The following is a 22,532-nucleotide window of genomic DNA, read 5'->3' on the forward strand; positions in this document are numbered from 1 at the left end:
TGGATCCCATCCAGTTATCACGTTATGTCTACTGAGCCACCTCGCTTATCTTTAATCTCATCCCCTCTTGACTCATCTTCTTTACACATACACAAGCTTCCCCATCTTAATAAAGGCCTTTGTTTGATTGAGCAGAACTTTTGTAACTTTACATGAAAATGAGCACTTTTATGTATTTTTAAAAATCCACATAAACTAAAAGTTGGCTTTAAAAAAAAAACACAAAAATTAATTGGGGTGATCGGTTAGCTCAGTTGGTTAGAGCCTGGTGCTGATAATACCAAGGTGGCCGAGTTGATACCCGCATGGGCAAATGTGAGCTACACCCTATTTGAAACATAAAAATTTTAAAAAAATTAAAAGTTTCTGTGTTTTGTTGTAATTAAAATGACAATAGTGCATCTCAGGAGAATATGTCAGAAATAATATACAAAACAAGAAGATTTGCACTTTTTCAACTAATTTAGTAGCATTGACATCAGAGAATATATAGGTTGGAAGGGAAACCTCATTTCCTTCCAGACTCTGATTTGAAAAGGTGAAGAGGGAGGGGTCCCTGACAATAAACACAACTTTGCTTAAACTGATCCAGCAGGTTACCCTCTGAGTGAGGGTGAAGAAGTATATGTCTTTTGACTACTGCTCTTCTATCATAAGGCCCTGGAGCCTTGCTCAGTATAATCATATCAAATTTCAAGTATAATGCAACTGTACAGTAGGGAGAAAAATCCTTCCTACATCTTTTGCATTTTGTACCATATACACTAAAGTTAAGAAATAACTGTGTTTGTTTCTACCTATTAATTAAAATTTAAAAAGTCTTAGCTCTATACATGGACAGATAATTTTTGACAAAGAAACAAAAACCATACAATGGAGAAAAGACAGCCTATTCAATAAATGGTGCTGGCAGAATTGGAAAGCCACATGCAAAAGAATGAAACTGGACTGCTATTTGTCATCATGTACCAAAATTAATTCAAAATGGATCAAAGACTTAAGCATAAGACCTGAAACAATAAACTGCATAAAAGAAAACATAGGTACTAAACTTATGGACCTTGGGTTCAAAGAGCGTTTTATGAATTTGACTCCAAAGGCAATGGAAGTAAAAGCTAAAATAAACAAATGGGACTATATGAAACTTAAAAGTTTCTGCACAGCAAAAGGAACCGTCGACAAAGTAAAGAGGCAACCAACTGAATGGGAGAAGATTTTTGCAAACAGTGCCTCCGATAAGGGGCTAATATCCAAAATATACAAGGAACTCATGAACCTCAACAACGAAAAAACAAACAACCCAATTGAAAAATGGGCAGAGGACCTGAAGAGACATTTCTCCAAAGAGGACATACAAATGACAAGTAGACATATGAAAAAATGTTCAACATCACTAATCATCAGAGACATGCAAATAAAAACCACAATGAGATATCACCTCACCCCAATGGCTTTCATCAACAAGTCAAATAGTAACAAATGTTGGAGAGGGTAAGGGGGGTGTGGGGGGTGGGTGATGAGGGTAAGGGGGATCATATATATGGTGATGGAAGGAGAACTGACTCTGGGTGGTGAACACACAATGGGATTTATAGATGATGTAACACAGAATTGTACACCTGAAACCTATGTAACTTTACTAACAATTGTCACCCCAACAAACTTAAAAAAATTTTTTCTGAGAAAAAAAAAGTCTTAGCTCACTGACAGACGACAGATCTTTGGAGAAATGGTGTGTCAGAGGAGAAGGAGGGCTCTGTGGAGGTGGTATAAATACCCAGGAAGAGTCCCATGAAAGGAAGCCCTTAGCTTCACCCAGGCTGTGAGGTAGACGAGAAAGGGCATAGGTTTTGAAATCACACTGGAGTCCAAGTCCCTGTGTAGCCACTACCTGTTATTTATTGTCACAGTAGTCCCCGCTTATCCAGGGTTTCGCTTGTTGCTTTTTCAGTTACCTGCCTCAACTACCATCTGAAACTATTAAATGGAAAATTCCAGAAGTAATTCCTAAGTTTGAAATTGTGGGCACTGTTCTGAGTAGCATGATCTCGCCGACTGTCCCCCTCTGGATGAGAACCATCCCTTTGCCCAGAGTATTCACACTGAATACCCTACCTGCGGGACAGTCAGTTGGTAGCCATCTCAGTTATCAGTTTAACTATCTCACAGTGCTTATGTTCAAGTAACCTGTATTTAACTTCATAATGGCCCCGAAGCACAAGAGCGGTGTAAACTTTATTGTATACACATATAGGAACAAACAGTCTATCTGTGGGTTCAGGCATCCACTTGCTATCTTGGAACGTATCCCCACGGACAAGTGGGGACTACAGTACCGGATCTCAGGTGCCTCATCTAGACAACATGGCAACAACTGAGGCTGCTCCAGATCAGGATTGATCTGGATTCCAGATCAAAGTGCTTGTCATACAGCAGTGCCCCACAATGACCAAGGAGGGGATGCTCGGGCCCAAGAGAGCAGCATGGCCTGGGGCTGGTAACCGCACGTGGCTTGAACCTACAGTATCCTCCGTCAGACACCGCCGAGGCACATCCCCTCTGCTTTCCTCATGTGATCTCTGCTGAGCCAGCTCGGAACGCGCTGCGGGGCCACTGACTCAGGGGAAATTGGGAACAGTGGGACTACTGGGACATAATATTATTTTTTCCTAAGTGCCAGGAGGCCCCAAAACAGACGAGTCTGAAATGGCTGCTGCAATCCCAGCAGCAGCCCCAGCAACGGGAGCAGCAGCCCCGGGGTCAGAAGTGGCCGGTGGAGACTTTGCCCTAGAGCAACCCTCCCGGGATTGACCTCTAGCATCCAGCCGCCACAAAGTGCTGAGTCACGGGGAGACGCTGCTGTGTGCCAGGGGGCGGGCCCCGTGCAGTCACGTGGTGGGGGCTGTATCACAACAACGGCGCGGCGTGCAGCGCCCGCGGCTCCGCGCCGCTTCCTCCCGCGACAGACCCGCTCTCGGAGCATGCTCAGCTCCGCTGCTGGGTGGCGCGGAGTCCCCAGCCGCCCGAATCCATGGTCCAGGTTTTCCAGGCGGCCCTGGAGGCGGGGCTTGCGGCCGTCCTGGATGCTAGAAGCGGTGGATGCGCTGTCTGAACCAGCTCTATCAGGGCTTAATTCTGGCTTCGAGTGTCGAGGGTTTTTTTTGTTTGTTTGTTTTTCCCGCAGAAGAAATGACCAGGAATCTGCCTTTGGGCAGGGCCTGGAAAGGGCTGATTCAGCAAGATACGAGCGGACCTTCTTTTCTCACTAACGGTCTGTCCGGGGCTGTCTGCTGAAAACCCACTCCCAGAAATTGAAACCCAGTCCTGGGTGCAATCTACAGGATGAAATCGAGAAGAAGTAAACGTGAAAGACGCGAACTGCCGTCCAATGGAGGGAAACGGCACGCTGAACACGACGTCCGGGGATCGGTGGGGGGGTTTGCCCCGCCTCGTAACAGCACTTGGCAAGGGCACTGTGGGGGGCTGGGGTTACATGTGACGCGACTGCCCGGTGGGGCCACCACGCCGCGGCTGATGTGGGAGTGGCCGGGGGCTCCTCGGGATGCGGGCTCGGCCTTCGGGCGCACGGTCGGACAGGCACCCTCTGGGCGCACCGACCGGAGTCTGCGGCTGAGTGGCTCAAATTACGCGTGACTCTGGCTACGTTCCGCGTCGCGTGGCGCTTCGGCCGGACCAGAACCTCGTCTTAGGGAAGCGCCCCTGCCCCCGTTTCCTCCTTAGAAACGGACACTCCCGGAGGCCGGCGTCCCGGGGCCGTGGGGGGACGCGGCGGGCGGAGGGGGCGAGCGCGCGTGCTTTGCACCGCGCACACGGCTGCACCTGCGCCGCTTTCCGCCGCGCTCGAGCACACGCGTGATCTTCAATCTTCCATCAGCCACCTTTGAAAACCAAAAAGACACAGGTGGATGAGTCACTACAGTCTCTCTTAACTGTGATAGCCACGTGTAATCAATGCAAACTTAACGAGATAGTTGCATCCTTTTATTGGACCAAGTCTTTCGGTCGATAGCATTCGCATCCTTTTATACGGGTATGGAAACAACTTGCCCGAGGAAGTTCTCAGCCAGCAGAGGGTGGAGACGAGAATTGAGCGCGTCTCATCTGATTCCCAAGTTAACGTTTTTCTTGTCAGACCCTGCTCTTCTCCCTCTGCTCTATCACCTAAAAAATAATCTGGGGGGGGGTTCTTCATGAATTCAAATAATCATCTGCTTCCCCAACCCAGAGTTTTATCTCTTTGGATCAGAGAAAACAAATGTTTGCAGACCGCGCTCGGTTCAAGCGAGGCCGACCTCACTCCCGCCCCCTTCGAGCTCCTCCCCTTTGACTCCGCCCTGACCACGCCTGCGCACGCCTCTTTGGCAACCCCCCGTTTGCCTCTTCCGGAGCTCGGCCACGCCTCCTCGCCCGCACCGCCTCCTTTCCCCGCCCCCCCGCCCGTAGTTTATAAAATCCGGAGCGAAGGAACAAGCACGGGAACGGCGAGCGAGCGGACAGGAAGACTGGGCATGCTCCGCGGCGGCGCAGGTTTTGGTCACAAGTAGGAAGAAGCTGGTGCCCGACACCGGCAAAGAGAAGCGGGAGCCGCTGCCGCACCGCGGCTGTAGGGGTCCGTCGCCGCTGCCTCAGAGCAAGAGCGGGGCGGGAGCGGGAGCGGGCGAGGGGCGAGGCTGCCGGGCCGAGAGTTGCCCAGCCTGCCCGCCAGTCCTGTGCTGCTGAGCCCGCGCGTTTCGCCGGACTCCTGGGTCGGTCACCTGGGCAGCAAGGACCCCTCGCCGGGAGCCGGAGCGGACCGGACCCCCGCCCGCCGCCCTCCTCCGGCTGCGGCCCGAGGGCGCCCCCCAGGGGCGGAGCAGTTGCCGTCACCGCCGCCTTCCGCGGGCAGCCGAGGGTCCCGCTCGCGTCCCGCGCCCGGAGCGAGCCGCCGCCGGCAGTCCCTAGGAGGAAGAGGAGGGGGCGGCCATGGGGCTGCTGTCCCAGGGCTCGCCGCTGAGCTGGGAGGAGACCAAGCGCCACGCCGACCACGTGCGGCGGCACGGGATCCTCCAGTTTCTGCACATCTACCATGCGGTCAAGGACCGGCAGAAGGATGTGCTCAAGTGGGGTGACGAGGTGAGTGCCGGCGGCCCCGGCCCCGCGGGACGCCTGTCGGGCCACCCGCGCCGCCTTTGTTCCGCGAGGCCTTACCTTCCGCCACGGCCCGTGGTGGTCCGCGCCCTGCACTGCGCGCAGAGGGTCCCCGGCGGCTCCCTGCCCCGGCGCGCTGTCCGTGCCCTTGGCGGGAGGGCGTCCGGGGCGGCCTGGGACGCGCAGCCTGCTCCGAGCCTTCTGCCAGACCTCTCTCCCATTCATTCATTCGGGTCTCCCCTTCATTCAGCCAATGTGGATTGGACACTGGGAGGGCGCACGCACGAAAAAGTGTGACATTTGGTGCTTCGGGGAGTTTACGGTCTTCTGGACTTACCTGCCCGCCGCCTTTCGCGGTCCACGGTCCCATCGCAAAATGCGCTTTCGCGACCACGATGAAAGTCGTCCCCGGAACGCCCGTTGCTCTTGGGAATCAGGTCCTCAGGATGTTCGCCTCTGCCCCCCATCCCCACCTCATCCAGCTATCCTTTAAACCTCCAATTTCTCCTCGTCACCTCCCCACCCCCACCCCCCAACCCCCACTTGATAAGTGTAAATTGAAACACCTTAGGGCTCAGTTTTCGTAAAGGGGAGAAACCTTCGTGGTGCTGTTTAATTCTAAATGAGAACTCTGAGCGCTTCAAAATTAGGATATGTTAGTGCCTTGCCATGGCCTAGATCTGGCATCTAAACTACAAATCAGTGCTTCAACATGTGTTCTTCCTGGAGGTGAAATGCCTCTGGATTCTCAATATGTTGAGCAATTGTTTATTTTAATGATCTGGAAAGCATTGCTCCTGTTAGGCTGAGTTTTTTTTTTTATACCAGACCTGTGTGTGCCCTCTTCGCATTTTAAAAATTCACATGTGTATTCAATTCAGATAATTAAACGACTTCTTGAAAAGTCCGTATATATTTTTCGTGTGTTTACCATTTGCCTTCTCTCGCTTGGTCAGGTGTAAATAATTTATCCTCTTTTTTAGTATATGTGCTGCCGAAGTGAGCACAATAATTTATCCTCTAGTCAAGTGTTATCGAAGCCTCAAGGTGCTGCTTCACCAATATAGACTCTCCCTGCAAAAAGTTAGTTTTTTCTACTTCTAAGGTTGGAAGATAATTCTACCTCTTGCAGTTGAAGGAATTATGTTGTTTTAAGTTAGAAAAGTATAATGACTAGTAATTCACATTTCTGTAAGTGGTTTCACATACTTCTTCGGACAGAAATGCAGTGTATATATTTGGTGATCACTCTTCGATTTTTGTCCAAAGTTCATTGTTTTTACAGCATCTGATGTTTTATGTATTTATTTGTGAATTGTGTGTTTTTTATGATCTCTATCCCTCTAGATGGTTTTAAAAATAGGATGAAGAATATTGATTTCTCATACTTAGTAAGACTATCACGTCAAACTTTTGAGTTATTTATTTGAGGGGGTGTGTATTGTGTTATGTGTAAATGATTTCTTAACCATGGTTGTAGTTAAAGGAGCTTGAAAGCCAGAATCTCAGATTTATCAGGGAAGGCTTCCTTGAGGAGATGAGCCTTTGAAAAAGAGCAGGAGAGAAGTTAACTACTCCAGTGTTAGCTCTAATCCTTGTACATACCGTGTTTCCCCCAAAATAAGACCTAACTGGAAAATCAGCCCTAGCATGATTTTTCAGGATGACATCCCCTGAACATAAGCCCTAATGCCTCTATAAGACCCTGTCTTATTTTCGGAGAAACATGGTAGTAGGAATTAACTATTACATCTACTAAATAGAAATCTTCAAGCTGGAGTAGACCGCAAGCAAGCTTGTTTGTATGCAAAAGCCTTGGTCAATAACTGAGAAACAGTCTGGGCAGATAAGAGCAGAGAAGGGTGTGGGGGGTGGTGTGGCCCTAGAGATGAAGGATGACCTTGGCAGACTGAAAGTGGTGTTTGGGATGCGATATGTGGGACAGTGTTTGGGTGATACCAAAATACTGCTCTTTGTGGGAAATTTTGGGGTTGCACTTAGGACCATGGACTTGGATTAAAAAAAGAGAAAAAAATGTGCCTTAAAGCCGTGGTCATAGATAGGGTTGGAAGAAAAGCCTGCCACTTTTAAAATGCTCAGCGCTGGTTACTCGGACAGTATTTCTCTCTGATAGTACTTAGCAAAAAGAACCCTGCATCTGGAGTTCCAGTTGGGTCATATTCTCTGGCCTGCCAAACTTCCCCGGGTGACTCTGAGCCTCCCCTTCCCCAATTGGCAAGTGAGAGGGCTGGACACACTTTCCCTTCCAGCTTTTACAATTTGAGTAAGTATAGTTTGAATAAAACTTTCTTAATGTACATCCTTCACACCAGAATGTTAGTCTTTGAAATTCACCTGAAGATAATCTTTAGACTGCTGAGTAAAGAGAGCGCTTTTTCACCAATTACCACGGTAAAAAATGGGTTGTATAATACAGGTGTGTGTATGCTGGCTTTTTGGAACTCAAAAAGTGATAACCTTATAAATAGGTAGATTCCCAGATCAGCTTAGCGATGCCTGTTTCACCTTTAGTGTGACAGGTCCTAACTCTAGCCACCATTTTTTATGCTGTTTGTTATCTGTGGGAAAAAGAATTTCTAACTCTTAGGTGCCAGGAAGTATTAAGTTCGCTTTGCCCCAGGATGGGGGATCAAGGGAAGAAGTAAGAGGGATATTCAGGGGTGCTCTATTGCCTGCTAAGCAGTGTATATGTGCAAAAAAGTAAGCACTTCTCTCTTCACAGTTCACACGCAGCTTTTCAGGTATAGATTTTGTTTATAACTTGGAGCGTGCACATTAAAAGACAAACCTAGGAAATCTATGCTGCAAATGTGGCAATAAATAAGATTTGATTTTTTCCTAATAATAATCACTCTAGGGTTAGCTACCTGGCAGGCCTTTTGAGCTACTTAGTGGCAGAGGCATTATCAGAATTGAAATCTGTCTGACACCAGGTCTATTTCTTAAACACATTATACCAGGTTTTGGATTATTTACAATGTATGAGATTTCATCAAATCTCCATTTACAGAGTTCAAACTCTACAGGTTGTAGAGGTGCCAGAACACAACATTTAAAAGCAAACATAATTTTTCTAGTTTTTTTTAACCCAGTGTAATGTGGTTCTCAAAGGCAAGAAGGTAAATTGACCTGTAGATAGCAGAAAAGTCCATGTGAACTTTGAGAGGAAATATATATATGTCTTTAATATTTAAGTGTGTTCTTATGCATAAAACCAACAAAACTGAGATGGAATTTAAGGGCTGGTGTATCACCCATTGATTTCGAACTACATATTTGCCTGGGTAGATTAAGAGCGCTTAAGTGACTAGAAAATGCATAACTTGTTAATGATTAAGGTCATGATCCTATAACAAAAATAACATAATCCTGAGCTATAAATCTAGAATGGAGAAAAGTGTAGTCATTTTAGTTTAATTGAAGGTTTTGTGTAGCTTTGGACCAATTGCTTAATGTCTCTTAACCTCATTTTTGTCATCTATAAAATGGGGACAATAATATCTTCCTTACAGGGTTCTTAAGATTAAATGAGAAGACAAGGTAATATTTAGACGTTCATCATTTATATCCCTCACATCCCCCTCCCCCCATCCACTATCCCTCCGACCTCACACCGAGTCATCACATTATATATATAAAATTATAGTTGGCATTCATTAATGTTTAGCTTCAGGGATATAAATGATGAACGTCTAAATATTACCTTGTCTTGTACACCTGAAACTAATAAATTTAAAAAAAAAATCAGGGGAAAAAAAAAGATTAAATGAGAAAATGTTGATGAAATGGTTGGCAAGTGAATGCCTAGCCTTTTAAGTAAAGACATAAAACTTAAAATGTTTTCTTGAAAAGTTTTTACTATCCATTGTATCTTTTTTAAATAGCATGGCCATTGGGAAATGAGGCATTCCATGTATGTGGGTTGTTGTTTTTTTAACCAATTAATTGAAATTTGCCTGTTTAGATATAATTCTATTAGCTTAGTAATTTTTGATGGTATTTTGGTATTTTTAAATTGCATTTCAAAATCTAAAATTTTTTTAATGCATTATTTGACATAGACTTCTTAGAATAAGATATTGAGCACAAATGAATTATTTGATAGTCGTTATGAGTCATGAAGATCTGGGTTTCTTACATAGGTCATTGTGTATTCTGTGGCACATGAAACAAAGTGGTTGCATCTTAGCTGTCACTGTCGACATTAGTTTAAAAGCATTTATTGTCAAAATCAGAGTGGTGAAATCAAGGACATTAGTTTAAAAGCATTTATTGTCAAAATCAGAGTGGTGAAATCAAGGAAAAAAGAGTGAATTTTTTTTTTCTTTCAAAATTACTTTTTTTACTAAGAGGTTCATTTTGGAAGGTTAAAAAACCAGCTAACTGACCCTATGTTTATATTAGGAATTGAGGCTGAGAATTCAAGCTTGGCTTAAAGATGAGCTTGATTGCTAGTTCTGGGGTAAATCTCTGTTTTGTCGTTGTTTTCCTGTTATTTTGTATTATGTAGTGTGGGCTTCTTAAACCAATTTCATTGAATTACAATTTACATACAATAACATGCACCCATTTTAAATGTACAGTTTGGTGACTTTTAACAAGTGTATATAACCAGATATCTGCCACCAGCTGAAATGAAAAATATCAAACATTTGTATATATAACACTTCCATCACCCTCCAGAAGTTCCTGTGTTCCCTTTGCAGAGACGTTCACATGTGTGTATGTGTGTGAAAGGGAAACACAGCAATTCAGATGATTCTGATTACCAGGCACCACCTTTGGGAAGCTTACCCTATAAAGAATGTGTGGCCATTGATTAGATGAAGAGAAGGGAAGGCATTCTAGGCAAAAGAACAATGTATTAAATTGGTGGAGCAGTAATTGTGGGTTTTGCAATTTTTGTTTTTTTAACCTTTTAAACTGCAATTACTTTTGCACCACCCTAATAATAAAGGCAGGAAGGTGAGAAATAGCATCGGTATGTGAGGGTTATGTGCCCTTACGTGTTGTTCAAGGGGAGTGCATACTGGGTATGACCAGTTTGTAGACGTCTCTGTATCGTTCTGGGTAGATAAAGGTTTTGCTGTACTTTAAAGGCCTGAGGAAAATAGAATGGAAGAGAAAGGCTCATTACTTCTGTACGCCTGGCTCCAATAGACAAATGTTTCTAGGCGTCTGAACCAGTTACTATGATCTCACCATATCACTTCTATTAATACCTCTTGTAGTAATGTCTGGAAGTGGTGTTGGCGACTTTTAGCAGTACTAGCAAATGCTAGTATTCTGTGTGTGGCTTCATTTTGCAGTAAAAAATCTAGGTGAAGTTCGTTAAGACCCCATGTCTTAAGAAAAGATGTCAGAATATTAATTGAACCTTTAACATCAGATTTTATGTTTCTGAACATTGTTAGGTACTCGAGTCATCTGAACGTATGTTTAAACTTAGAAAACTATACCTGGGGCACCATGGATGTTGCTGGTATTATTGGATGACCCATATACTAATGAGCTTGCTAATTAATATTCTCCATTTATGTGTTCATGATTTAACCAAATTGGGTTTTTAAAAACCTTTTATTTAACAGCTTTATTTAGATGTAATTGACATATAATAAACTGTGCATATTTAAAATACGTGCATATTTAAAATAAGAACTTTTTTTATATGTATACATCTGTAAAACCATCACCACAATGCAAATAATGAACATATTCATCATCTCCAAAAATGTCCTTATGCCCCTTTGCAATTTTCCTTCTTCTCTTTGCCACCCTTCCCAGGCAACCACTGATCTGCTTTTTTTTTTTTCACTGTAGCTTAGTTTGAATTTCCTCGAGTTTCATATCTAGGAAATCACACAGCATGTACTTTTTTGGTCTGGCTTTTAAACTCTGCATATATGTTTTTGAGATTCACTCATGTGGTTGCATGCGTCAGTAGTAGTTCATTCCTTTTAATTGCTGAGTGGTGTTCCATTGTATGGATATACTACAATTTGCTTATTCATTATTGTATCCAAGTTTTAACTATTACAAACAAAAAATGAACATTAACATACAAGTCTTTATAAGAACTTATGCTTTCAATCTTGATTATTATCTAGGAGTGATGTGTTTTAACTTTTAAAGGAAACTACCAAACTTTTCCAAAGTGGTTGTACCACCTTTTATATTTCCATCAGCAGTGTATGCTAGTTCCAGTTCGTACGCATTCTTGCCAACACTTGGTATAGACAGTCTTTAATTTTAGCCATTCTAATAGGTGTGGTAGTATTTCATTGCATTTTTTAAATTGTCTCTCCATGAAGACCAGTGATGTTAAAAGTATCTTTTCATGTGCTTATTTGCCATTTCTTTTTCGTAAGGTGTGTTAAAATCATTTGTGTATTTGAGTTGTTTTCTTATTACTGAGTTTTGAGAGTTTCTAAAATATTCTGTGTGTCAGTCTTACCAGATATATGCTTTGCACATAGGTTCTTCCCATCTATTTTCATTCCCTTTAACTATATCTTTTGAAGAACAGAAACTTTTCATTTTGATGAAGCCCAGTTTGTCCATTTGTTCTTTTATGGATCATGTTTTTGGTGCGGTATTGAAGAAATCTTTCTTTAATCCCAAGTCACAAAGGTTTTCTTCTGTGTTTTCTTCTAGAAGTTTTATAATGATAGGTTTTACATTTAGGTCTATGATTCATTTTGAGTTAATTTTGTATAGGATGCAAGGTATGAATTTTTGGTTTTGGTTGATTTTTGCATTTTACTCCAGGACCATTTGTTGAAAAGACTGTTTTCTCCGCTGTCAAAGGTCCTTGCACCTTTGTCTAATATCAGTTGTCAATGTATGTGTGGTTTTATTTCTGGACTCTTTGTACTGTTCCATTGATCTATTTGTTTATCTTTAAGCCAATACCACACTCGTTTTTATTACTATAGCTTTATAATAAGTCCTGGGATCAGGTAGTGTTAGCTGTACGACTTTGTTCTTTTTGAACTTGTTTTGACTCTTTAGGTCCTTTGAATTTGCACATGAATTTTAGAACTAGCTTGGCAATTTCTACCAAAAACCAAACAAACCCTAATGGAATTTCAACTGGGATAGCATTGAATCTATAGGTCAATTTGGGGAGAATTGACGTGTTAACAATAATGAGTCTTCCAACCCATGAACAAATACATCTATTATTTTTGGTTTCTTTATCAGAGTGTTTGATATTTTTTGATTCTATTGTAATTGGTATTATTTTTAAGTTTTAATTTCTGATTGTTCATTGCTAATATATTGAAATAAAATTAATTTTTATATATTCTGTATCCTGCAGCCTTACTAAATTCACTTTGAACGTGTGGAATACAGTTCTAATAACTTTTTTAATATCTTTCTTTGTCTGCCAATTTTATCATCTTTGTCATTTAAGGTCAGGCCTAATTTATTTATTTTTTCTCTTTATTTTGACTATGTTTTCCTGCTTCTTTGCTTGTCTGGTAATCTTTGTTGGATGCCAGACATGAATTTTACCTTTTTGGATGTTCGGTATTTGTATATTCCTAAAAGTATCCTTAAGCTTTGTTCTGGAATGTAATGATTTGGCGATAGTTTGTAATGATTTGGCTAACACTACCTGATCCTTTCAGGTCTCGCTTTTACAATTTATTAGGCAGGTCTGGAGAAGTCTCAGTTTAGGGCTAATTATTTCCTTCTACTGAAACAAGACCTTCACAAGTACTTCCTTCAGTGGCCTTAAAGTAGGAGTTATTCCATTCTGGCTTGTGGGAACACACTCTGTCCTAGCTATGAGTACTTGCCTCACATGCGTGGATTGATGGACTACTGAATCCTTAATGGGGTCCCTCTGCAGATCTCCAGGGTTTTCTATGCAGCTCTCTTCTCTTTTGTACTGGTCCTGTGAACTCTAATTGACTTGGTTTCCTCAGACTTTCAGCTCCATCTCTTCAATTCCTGGAGGCCTCTGGGCTCTGCTTCACCTCCCTGCCCATTATCTAGAGCCTCTCTGGGCTAAGTTGGGGTAACTGTAGAGCTCACTTAATTCCCCCCCCCATATCTCAGGGATCTCTGCCCTTTTATCTGATGTCCAGTGTCTTGGAAAAAAACCTATTCCTTTTATATTTTTTCTCTCTTTATCTCTCTCTGGTTGTTTCAAGTTTGGAGGGTATAATCGATTGCTGTTACTCCATCTTGATCAGAAGTGGAAGTCTTTCCCACTGTTTCCATTCTTTCAGCTCTACTGTCCTTTGTCTGTAAACTTTGTACAAAGGCTGGCTACCCTCGTGGTTGTAGCTCCAACAACCAAGATTGAGCCAGGTTTTTAAAGGATTTTCTTTTCTGTTATGCTATAATGTTCAACACTTGGTATCACTGTTATCATCCTTTGTCCAAGTATTTGGTAAAAACACAATTATTTTGAAAGCTTGCGCACATTTTCTGAATGGACTTTAATTTGAAGATAGGAGTCCAAGTCCCGAGTCTTCCCCCAATTGGCTGTGTGATCTTAAGTACAGAACGTAAATTTTTTGGACCACAATTTCCTCATCTGTAAGACAAATAGGATTTTTTTTATCATTTGGTTTTGAATCCCATGCTTTTATATAGATACATATATTTATAATTGTATCTTTTAACAATTTTCAGAATGCTTCAAACTTCGTGCAACTTATGAAAATCAGCATATGCATATAGAAATGGTAGAGTCCATTTCCTTGTCCTGTCACCTTTCGGGTTTTAGCATTTTACTAAGGTAACATTTTACTGACTACTGAAAAACTAATCTAGTTATGAAGCCATAGATACTAGATTTCCAGAAATTTTTTCTTTTACTTCCTCAGTAAACCTGGTGAGCCTCATAACTTTTTTTTATAAAATGCAAGTTGGTATTGCAAAATGTTTCCCTCAGAAAAGCTGAGACTTAATCTTTACTTATGTGTGGCAAAATACTATGAAGGCTTTATTTCCATGATGGATGACTTGTGAATTAAGAAGTGTTGACTGAGTATCTCCTATATAGCGAGGACTTCCAATGGTAAGCCATGGGGTTCAAGAGAGAAACCAAGTGAGAAGCTCTCTGTTCTTGAAGAACCCCAGTGGTTGGTGGGGTGGCTTTGCTCTGTACGTAGAGATACTGGGAGTCTTAGAGATCGGGGGACCTTGTGGTAGGATCGAAAAGGGAGACGGAGAAAGCAAGGGAAGGGCGTGTGCGAATGTGAAAGTAAGAAGGTGCGTGAAGGTGAGGGAGTACTGCAGTGACACAGGGCGACCGAAGCAGGGAATAGGGAATGACTGGAGGTTGAGGCTGGAAAGGTAGGTTGGGTTCAGGCTGTTGAAGTTCCTTTGTAATAGCCCCTGAGGGGAGACGTGATTCTCTAAGTCGAGGAATGGTACAAGGAGATTTTTTTCTAGGTAGATCCCTTTGGTAGCAGTAGGAAAAATGGGTTGGGAGGGGTCTCTAGAGACATGGAGCCCATATGACAGAGGACACTTCTACAGAGGAGAGAGAAGAGTGTCCAGCCCGAGGCCCTAGAAATAGAGTTGTGTGTATTACAGAGGTCTTTTGGAGGAGTCTGAGGACCTGGCGCCTGAATGGCGGTGCCTCTCCCCCAGGTTCCTAGCTTAGATGACCAAGTGAATAAGAATCCCTGTGGGGACAGTTGCTGGGGGAGCTGGTTTGGGTATTCTGGTTTGGAACCCCTTAATGTAAGGAGCTCATCCAGTAGACCAGGTAGACAGTGGGAGACGGAGCTGGAGCAACTTCTGAGCCGGCTGTGTGTGTGCCTGGGCAGCCACAGGCCTAAAAATGGTAAAGCCAAGATGGAGAGCACCATAACCCAGAGAGGAAACATGGGTGGTGGCTGATATTGATCACTTACGTCACAGGGGTTTAGTGTGGGATTCTGAGAAGGACCCCTGGGGGAGAAGGCTGGCAGGCTTTCGAGAGGTATGGAAGGATGGAATCTGAAATGACGCCATTGGATCTGCTGGCTAGGCAGGAATTGGAGGCTTTGGCAACAACCTGCTTCAAACATATTAAGAACTTGGGAAAAGAGCAAAAATTGGTTTCTGGCCAAAATAAATGGCACAAAGCCCATGCATGTTTTCACAGTTTGTAGAGTCCTTGAAATCTTGATTATAATTTTCAGAAACAAAATTGAACTGAGAAAGCATATGAGTTCGGGTTACTTCGGTACTGTCTTCGTGGCTGCCATGTTAATCTCTATTGTACATTGAAACTGATTGCAGTGGATTGAGTATACTGTGGATGATGGATGACCCGGAATCTCCACTCAAAGGTTGGGTTTCTCAGACATTAAGAATATCAGTAAACATGAATAAGCCTCAGAGTTCTAGCCAAAAAAGCTCATTTTGGATACATCTTTAAAGGTATCTGGAAAACTTGGTTATCTAGAGTGCTGTATCCTTGGAGAGCTCATACGGCGAAAGTTCTGCTCTGTTGATCACTCTGGTGAGCTTTCTGTGTTTTTAGATTTTCGTGTCTGTTGTGGTCAGGATTTGGTAGTTAAACTTATTTCTACAACAAGATTACAAAAGAACCCCAAAACCAGATGTCCCTGATTACATAAGCATTCACATAGACCCACCGTCTTCTTGGTCTCCCTTCCCCCAGCTCCTCTTTCAGTCCTTTTGTTCAGTTGACTACTTTCTTTTTGAACTGGTTGCTGACTTAGCCCTGAAACAAAACCTTCAGGCATGTGACTCCATGAGCCTGTACCTGGAGGTTAGTAAGACTCGGCTTGCTTTTGGATCACCCTTAGGGGTCATGGGCTGGGGTGCACAGAGCTTCACACATGTTAATGCTCTGGAGAGAGAGTCAAGATCTTGAAGTAACTGTGAAAGCTGGCTGGCACTTCTATTTTAAAGAGTTAGGGATTGTAGCAGTTGACCTTAAACCCTGGAAAGGTTACTTTTTTTTTTTTTTAGTCTATTTTGTAAAGTATATATTCTGAACTGTAAGCTTCAGATGAACTAAAGAGGTTACTTGGGGGTGCTTCCTTATTTCCCTCTAAATACGCTTGTAAGGTATGTTGTTATCTGTACACTTTTCAACAGTCCTGCCTGTGCTAAGCATGCTAGTCCTCTCTGGGCCCCCGTGGCCACCTTGGCCACGTTAAGTTGTATCTAGGGGTCATCATCTGCTGACTCTTACTCAAGAGGTGAGAACCAGGAAGTAAACAGAAGTCCTCTAAAAGTACAAAGTTCATGCACTTGACTCCTGCCAGTGTGTCTCAAGCCCTCACCCAGAGATCAGAGCTTTCGGTACGGAGAAAATGTATTTGAATAAAATTAACATTCCTGGCAATGCAGAGAAAGGAATGTATTTCAGAGTGAAATAAAAATTGATGGTTATATGCTAAGAGTTATATAAGGTTATATGCTAAGTTCTGGAAGAGTTTAAGCACAGAAATAGTAGTTTAGAGCTGGAAGGGACATTTGTTTCCCCTTATTTTCTAGATGATGAAACTAAGGCACAGAGATAAAACACATTCCAAATGTCTCCAATAATAGTGTTTGTGAGAAGAGGGGGAAAATTAAGACTGCTCTAGACAGGGTAACCACCTTGCACAAGTCTAGGAGGCACTAGTGTGGTTGGAGCCCCTTGGGGATAAGGACAAGAAGGGGATCACAGTGTTGGGGTGGGGTGTGGTCAGCAAAGGTTTCTCTGAAGAAGTGGCACTGGACTTAAGACCCACAGGAGCCAGCTATTTGAAGGGCTGAGGTGAAATCTTTCCAAGTCGAGAAAATAGAAGTATATCAAGGCCCTGACATGGTTGTTGGAGAAACAGAAAGGTGGCCAGTGTAGCTGCAGTGAGGTGGGGGGGGGGGGGAGGTGAGGGTAGGGAGGGATGGAAATGAAGGAGCCGGAGGCTGGAAGGTGGGCTTAATGTTCTTGGTGAGGGGGCTGGGAGTGGGCCATTTGAAAATTTTATGGAGGGGAATGACTTGATCTGCTTAGTGAAGGAACCCATGTCTGCCTAAGGCGGAGTGAGGCAGTATTGTACACTAGTAGCTTTCACCTTTGAGATCAATTAGTACCTGAAACAAATGCTGTTTGAAACTGTATGGTGAAATAGTACTTCCTGCTCCTAAGTGACATATTCTGATACTCTACTCTATTTCAAAATTTTTTGTGATGTTGATTACAACCCACCATGGCCCACTAAGAAGTTATAACAAGCATTTGAAAAATACATTCTGCCTCAATAAGTGTATCCCTGCCCTGGAGCTAGAAAAGAATCCCTAACATTTGAGTGGTACTGTGTACTTACTACTATTTTAGGCGCTTTACGTGCATTATTTTATGTAATCCTCCCCAGTGGCCCTGTGAGGTAGGTATTATCCCCATTTTACAAAAGAAGAAGCTTAAATACAGAGAAGTTATTAAGATTCAAACGGATTGACTCCAAAGCCTGCACCCCTGGCTGCTCTCCTACATACCACCTCCCAAATGAACAGGAGGAAAAGAGCTCTGTGATAGTTTTTGTAGGATCCAACTCCAGATGAGATTGAAGGTGAAAAGGAAGAAAATGAATAGGGGACGGAATGGTGGGAACAAAGTCTTAGAGCCACAAACGCAGGCTTAGGTGTTTTTCACTACCACATGGCCAGTGATTCCCTTCTAGTGAAATGGCAGCATTTAAAAAAAACAACAAAAAAACCTAATGTTGAATGTGCTTGGTAAATTTCTTGGTCCTAACAGGTTTAGTAATGCGCCTACAGCCTTCCCAGAGCCCTGTGAAAAGGCAGATTCTGCGATGAGCCCTTTCTATGAAAATCAGGCTGACCTCACTTGATAGTTCTGCAGCCTGTGCCAGCCCCAGCCAGCACAGGAGGTGGTGGGCTGGAATCAGAGTCAGGAGCTTTGACTTACCTCTTTTGAGATTTCGCTCTTTTAACATGAATTTTAAATATGGCGGGGAAGGAGTTTGTATTCACAAGAGTCTCCATCTTCCGAGTCCCATCTGACACAGGTCTGTGGATCGGATCAGCCCTGCCATCCGGGTCTAACTCCTGAGCGCGGAACCCTGATGCTGCCTTTATGGGATGTGATCATAAAAGGATTTCTGTTCAGAGTCTTGTGCTGGTGGAATAGCAATGGACTGGGAGGTCTGAATCACTGTCGCCCTGCTGTGGGGGCATAGGTGGGCCCCCTCCGAGCACAGCAGTCACTTTGGAGTTAGAACTCCTCAGGTTTAGCATTGGCTCTCAGTCTCTTAAGACAGCACCCCCCCCACACACACACACACACTGTGTTGGGTGGGTTAGTCTACCACCAGTTCCTAAGAACTGAAACCCTGAATTTCTCACATTTCTCGTAGGCAGTCCCTGAATTTAGGCCAACCTCGTTTATAAACACGCCTCACCAGGGAACGTGCTTGCTGCCTTGCTTTTGCTTGCTCAGCCATAGGCGTGCACCAGGCCCTGAGCTGGGCTCACCCCACCTCCAGCTGAGCACTGCAGACCAGATGGTCCAAAGCAGCTTCTGTCTGGGGACCAGGATACCCTCTTGTCAGCCACATGGTAACTCTGGCAGGGGAGCATGTATGTTCTCAGGAAACAGCCAAGGAATTCGCTTGTCCTTAGAGCCCGGAAGCTCTGGTGCGAAAGTACAGGTGTGTTGCGGTAAATAAAAACTACCTATCGCAATATTATTTCTTCAGGAGGAAATGTCTTCTGGTTTAGGTTTAGGTTTTTCCATTGCAGTGTCTGTATTCAGTTGGTGGCCATAGCAAACATCACCGTTGGTAACCTTACTTGATGTGATACCCTTTCTGAGGATCCTTTGTGTAAGAAGACTGGCTGGGCTCTGTGAGATTTGGTTCAGAAATAAGGTAGGAGTGGTCTTTATAGCCTCCAGAAAATTAAAACTGACATATGCCTGAAGTGTAATGGTGTGGTTAAAATAAATTCAGCCAAAAAATAAAAAATAAAAAATAAATTCAGCCAATATAAATTCAGAGGCCCAGAAATTAAATATCTCATGCCATCTGTGGGGCATGAAAGCAGATCGATATTCAGGGATTTCCTATGTAGTGAATTCGTATGTCCAGGTGCAATTCTAGGCTTGCAGTTTCTCTTGGGTTTAGTCCAGTGCGTCCAATACAACTTTCTGCAGTAATGGAAATGTTTGCACTAGCCAGTAGGGTAGCTACTAGCCATAGCTGGCTACTGGGACTTGGGAACCGAGTTTTTTATTTTAATTTTAAATCTAAATAGCCACCCATGCTTAGTGGCTACCATAATGGACAACATGATTTTTTTTCTTTAGTGAAAGATGTCATTGTCCCCTTATGAAATTCACCAGTTTTCCCAGCACGTCCCATGTTCTCTCTTTTAAAATCTTAAAATTTTTCACTTAGGTTTCATATCGCTAATCTTGGCATGTGAAAAATTTGTTTTCTCTGTGTGGACCCAGATAATGATTCAAGGAAGTTATTTCACCTAATCACATAGGAAATTCATTGATGTTATGCAGGGTTAAAATTGAGATTAACGTATTATAAGTAAAAAGCAGCCTGCTTTGTAAGCTTAAGTCCTAGCCCAGCATGCCAACAAATGCCAGGTCAGGGAGAGGCCACGTTGATTTGGATTTTTAAAAATGTAAGCTTCACTAGAGTATACCTTGTGAAATTCCATGGTACAAGATGATATTTCACAGTAGCAGGAAAAAGTCAAACTATATCAGATATTACAAGAATTTGCTGTACCTTTAGACTTAAACTGAAAACATTTATTTTGGGGGGACATAAGACAGTTCAAAATAACATAACAGTCATCAAATATCACCATATCCATGGCTGTGCAAAAGTATGTATTACAGTTCCTACTTCCCATTTGTCCCCTCAAAGTTTCCTACTTCCCATTTGTCCGTAGTTTTGATACTGGTAATGTCATCATTAGACGGGTCCCATCTGGAGGTCCACCTTACACCAAATTCTGAGCCATGTCCAATTTTGTTACATCTATAGTCGTCCTTCGTACTCGAGTTTAACCACTAGTTTAAGCAAAGCTGTTTTTCTGCTCTTGTCATTCAGTCTTCCCTATTTAAGTACCATGTTTCCCCCAAAATAAGACCTAGCCGGACCATCAGCTGTAATGCGTCTTTGGAGCAAAAATTAATATAACACTCGGCCTTATATAGGACCTGGTATTATATTGTATCATATCATATCATATATATCATATCATAATATATAATAAGACCAGGTCTTATGTTAAAATAAGACCGGGTCTTACATTAAGTTTTGCTCCAAAAGATGCACTAGAGCTGATGTTCTGGCTAGGTCTCGTTTTCGGGGAAATACAGTATATGAAACATCACAAAATGTGGTGAATGTTTAAATTTAAAAAAAATTATTACAGTAAAAGACACTTTGCCGTTCATCCACCTCAAAATACTCCCCCTCACTTTGAACACACTTATCCCATCATCGTTCTTGCCACTTTCTGAAGCAGTTTTGGAGTCCTTTTGTGAGTGTCTTTAGTTGCGCTGTTGTGATTGCCTCGATGTCCTGAATCATTTTAAGACGTGTACCTTTCATGGTCATTTTGACTTTGGGGAAGAGCCAGAAGTCACACAGTGCCAGATCTGGTGAATACGGTGGACGAGGACACACTGTAATGTTTTTATTTGACAGAAATTGCTGTGCCACAAACAATGTATGACATGGAGCCTTTCCATTGTGATCACAAAATGTAGTGAATGTTGCTGCCAAGTGCCATCCAGTGGGATCTTCAGTACGGGAAGCGTCGCGTAAAACCATAGTAACAGTATGTGACAAGTTTCAACTTGTTTGGTGCAGTCAGTCAGGTATGAACTACGGTTGAGAGAAAGGGTGTTTTAAAGTGTGTTGCACATCATCCTCCATCATGACAGCTCTCCATATCACACATCGCTTCTGGAATATGGCAATTTCTGTCAAATAAAAACATTACGGTGTGTCCTCAAGACACCTTATTCACCGGATCTGGCACCGTGAGACTTCTGGCTCTTCCCCAAAGTCAAAATGACCATGAAAGGTACACATTTTGAAGTGATTCAGGACATCGAGGCAGCCATGACAGCACAACTAAAGACACTCATGAAAGAGGACTTCCAGAACTGCTTCAGAAAGTGGGAAGAGCGATGGGATAAGTGTTTGAATTGAGGGGGAGTATTTTGAGGGGAATGAATGGCAATGTGTCTTTTACTGTAATTAATTTTTTTCCATTAAACATTCACTGTATTGTTTGATCACACCTTACAGGTAATTAAAAATTTAAGTGTCGCTATGGTAGGCACATTTTTGGATGCCTCACGTTTCAGTGTCATGTTAGATACGGAAATGGATGCCATCCAACTAGATGGTTGGGAGTGCTCAAAAATACTGATCGTTAATATTTTGCCATGTGATGAAACAGTCTTCTGGACAGAAAGGCATGGTCGCTAGTTTTAAAACAGCTTATAATCTAGAGAAGGACTATTGTGGTGTGATCTCTGCAGGTTGGGACCAGTTTATCTGCATCTCTGACCAGCCAAACAGGTGATTATGCTGCAGTCAGAACGGTGGTCGGGGAAAGCCCAGGGGTCCTGTGGGAGGTTGAAGCCTCAGTAGGCCCTCTCCTTTGCCTGGGCAGTCTCTTCCTTCTGGGAAGCCTTCTCATCCCCCAGATGCTTCCGATCCTCCTGTTACACACGCGCGTCTCCAGCACTCTCCCGGTCATTCAGCTGTAGTGTGTTATTGGCTGTGGTTGCAGCCACAATGGAAGCTTGAGAACAGGAACCACACCTGCCTGGCTCTTCAGTGTTCCTAGCATGGTGCTTTGTGGGGTGCGTGACAAGACAGAGCGGGGGTAGGGGTTGGTGGCCGCTGAGGTAGAGGGAGGCAGCAGGATGCATTTTAGGCACTGATTTCGTCATCAACTCTAGAGCATTAACCCTCAAACATGGCTGTGGGCTTGTTTTGGAGTTGGTGTAAGGAGAAAACTGGGTTTCTGGGAAGCGACAGGTGGTTCTAGCAGGAGTCAGACCCACAGGCTTTGGCCAGTGGTGGAATGGAGGAGCTGGCCCTGAATGCTGGATTTGGCATTTCAGGTGGGGGGCTAGGGACAAAGGAATTTTCTCAACGTATAACCTCCCTAAATAGGGAACTGCCTGTAACTGCTTCTGAGACTTAGAGAGCTAGATTGGTTTCCTATTTAAGTACTGTTTTCACCTGTAGAGAGGAGAAATTTAACATTTTGTATTTTACAAAACATCTAGCCTTTCCTTAGATTCTAAGTTCCCTGAAACCCTTACCTTAATGGTAGAGTATCAGTAAGTTTCTGTTGTTGTTGTTTCAAAAAAGGAAACTTTG

General features: G+C 43.2%; 1 protein-coding gene across 3 annotated transcripts in view; it reads left to right on the forward strand.

Annotated features, from left to right (window-relative positions):
- Positions 1-4,493: 4,493 nt before the first annotated feature.
- GCLC (glutamate-cysteine ligase catalytic subunit) overlaps positions 4,494-22,532 on the forward strand; it is a 45,088-nt gene continuing 27,049 nt past the window's right edge. For all 3 annotated transcript variants that reach the window (XM_081035076.1, XM_081035078.1, XM_081035077.1), the window contains exon 1: positions 4,494-5,133. In XM_081035076.1, the coding sequence (XP_080891202.1) occupies positions 4,984-5,133 (150 nt within the window). In that variant the 5' untranslated portion in view covers positions 4,494-4,983. The remainder of the gene's footprint in view (positions 5,134-22,532) is intronic.

Source organism: Rhinolophus hipposideros (genome assembly GCF_964194185.1).
Source record: "Rhinolophus hipposideros genome assembly, chromosome: 3".
NCBI classification, from domain to species: domain Eukaryota; kingdom Metazoa; phylum Chordata; class Mammalia; order Chiroptera; family Rhinolophidae; genus Rhinolophus; species Rhinolophus hipposideros.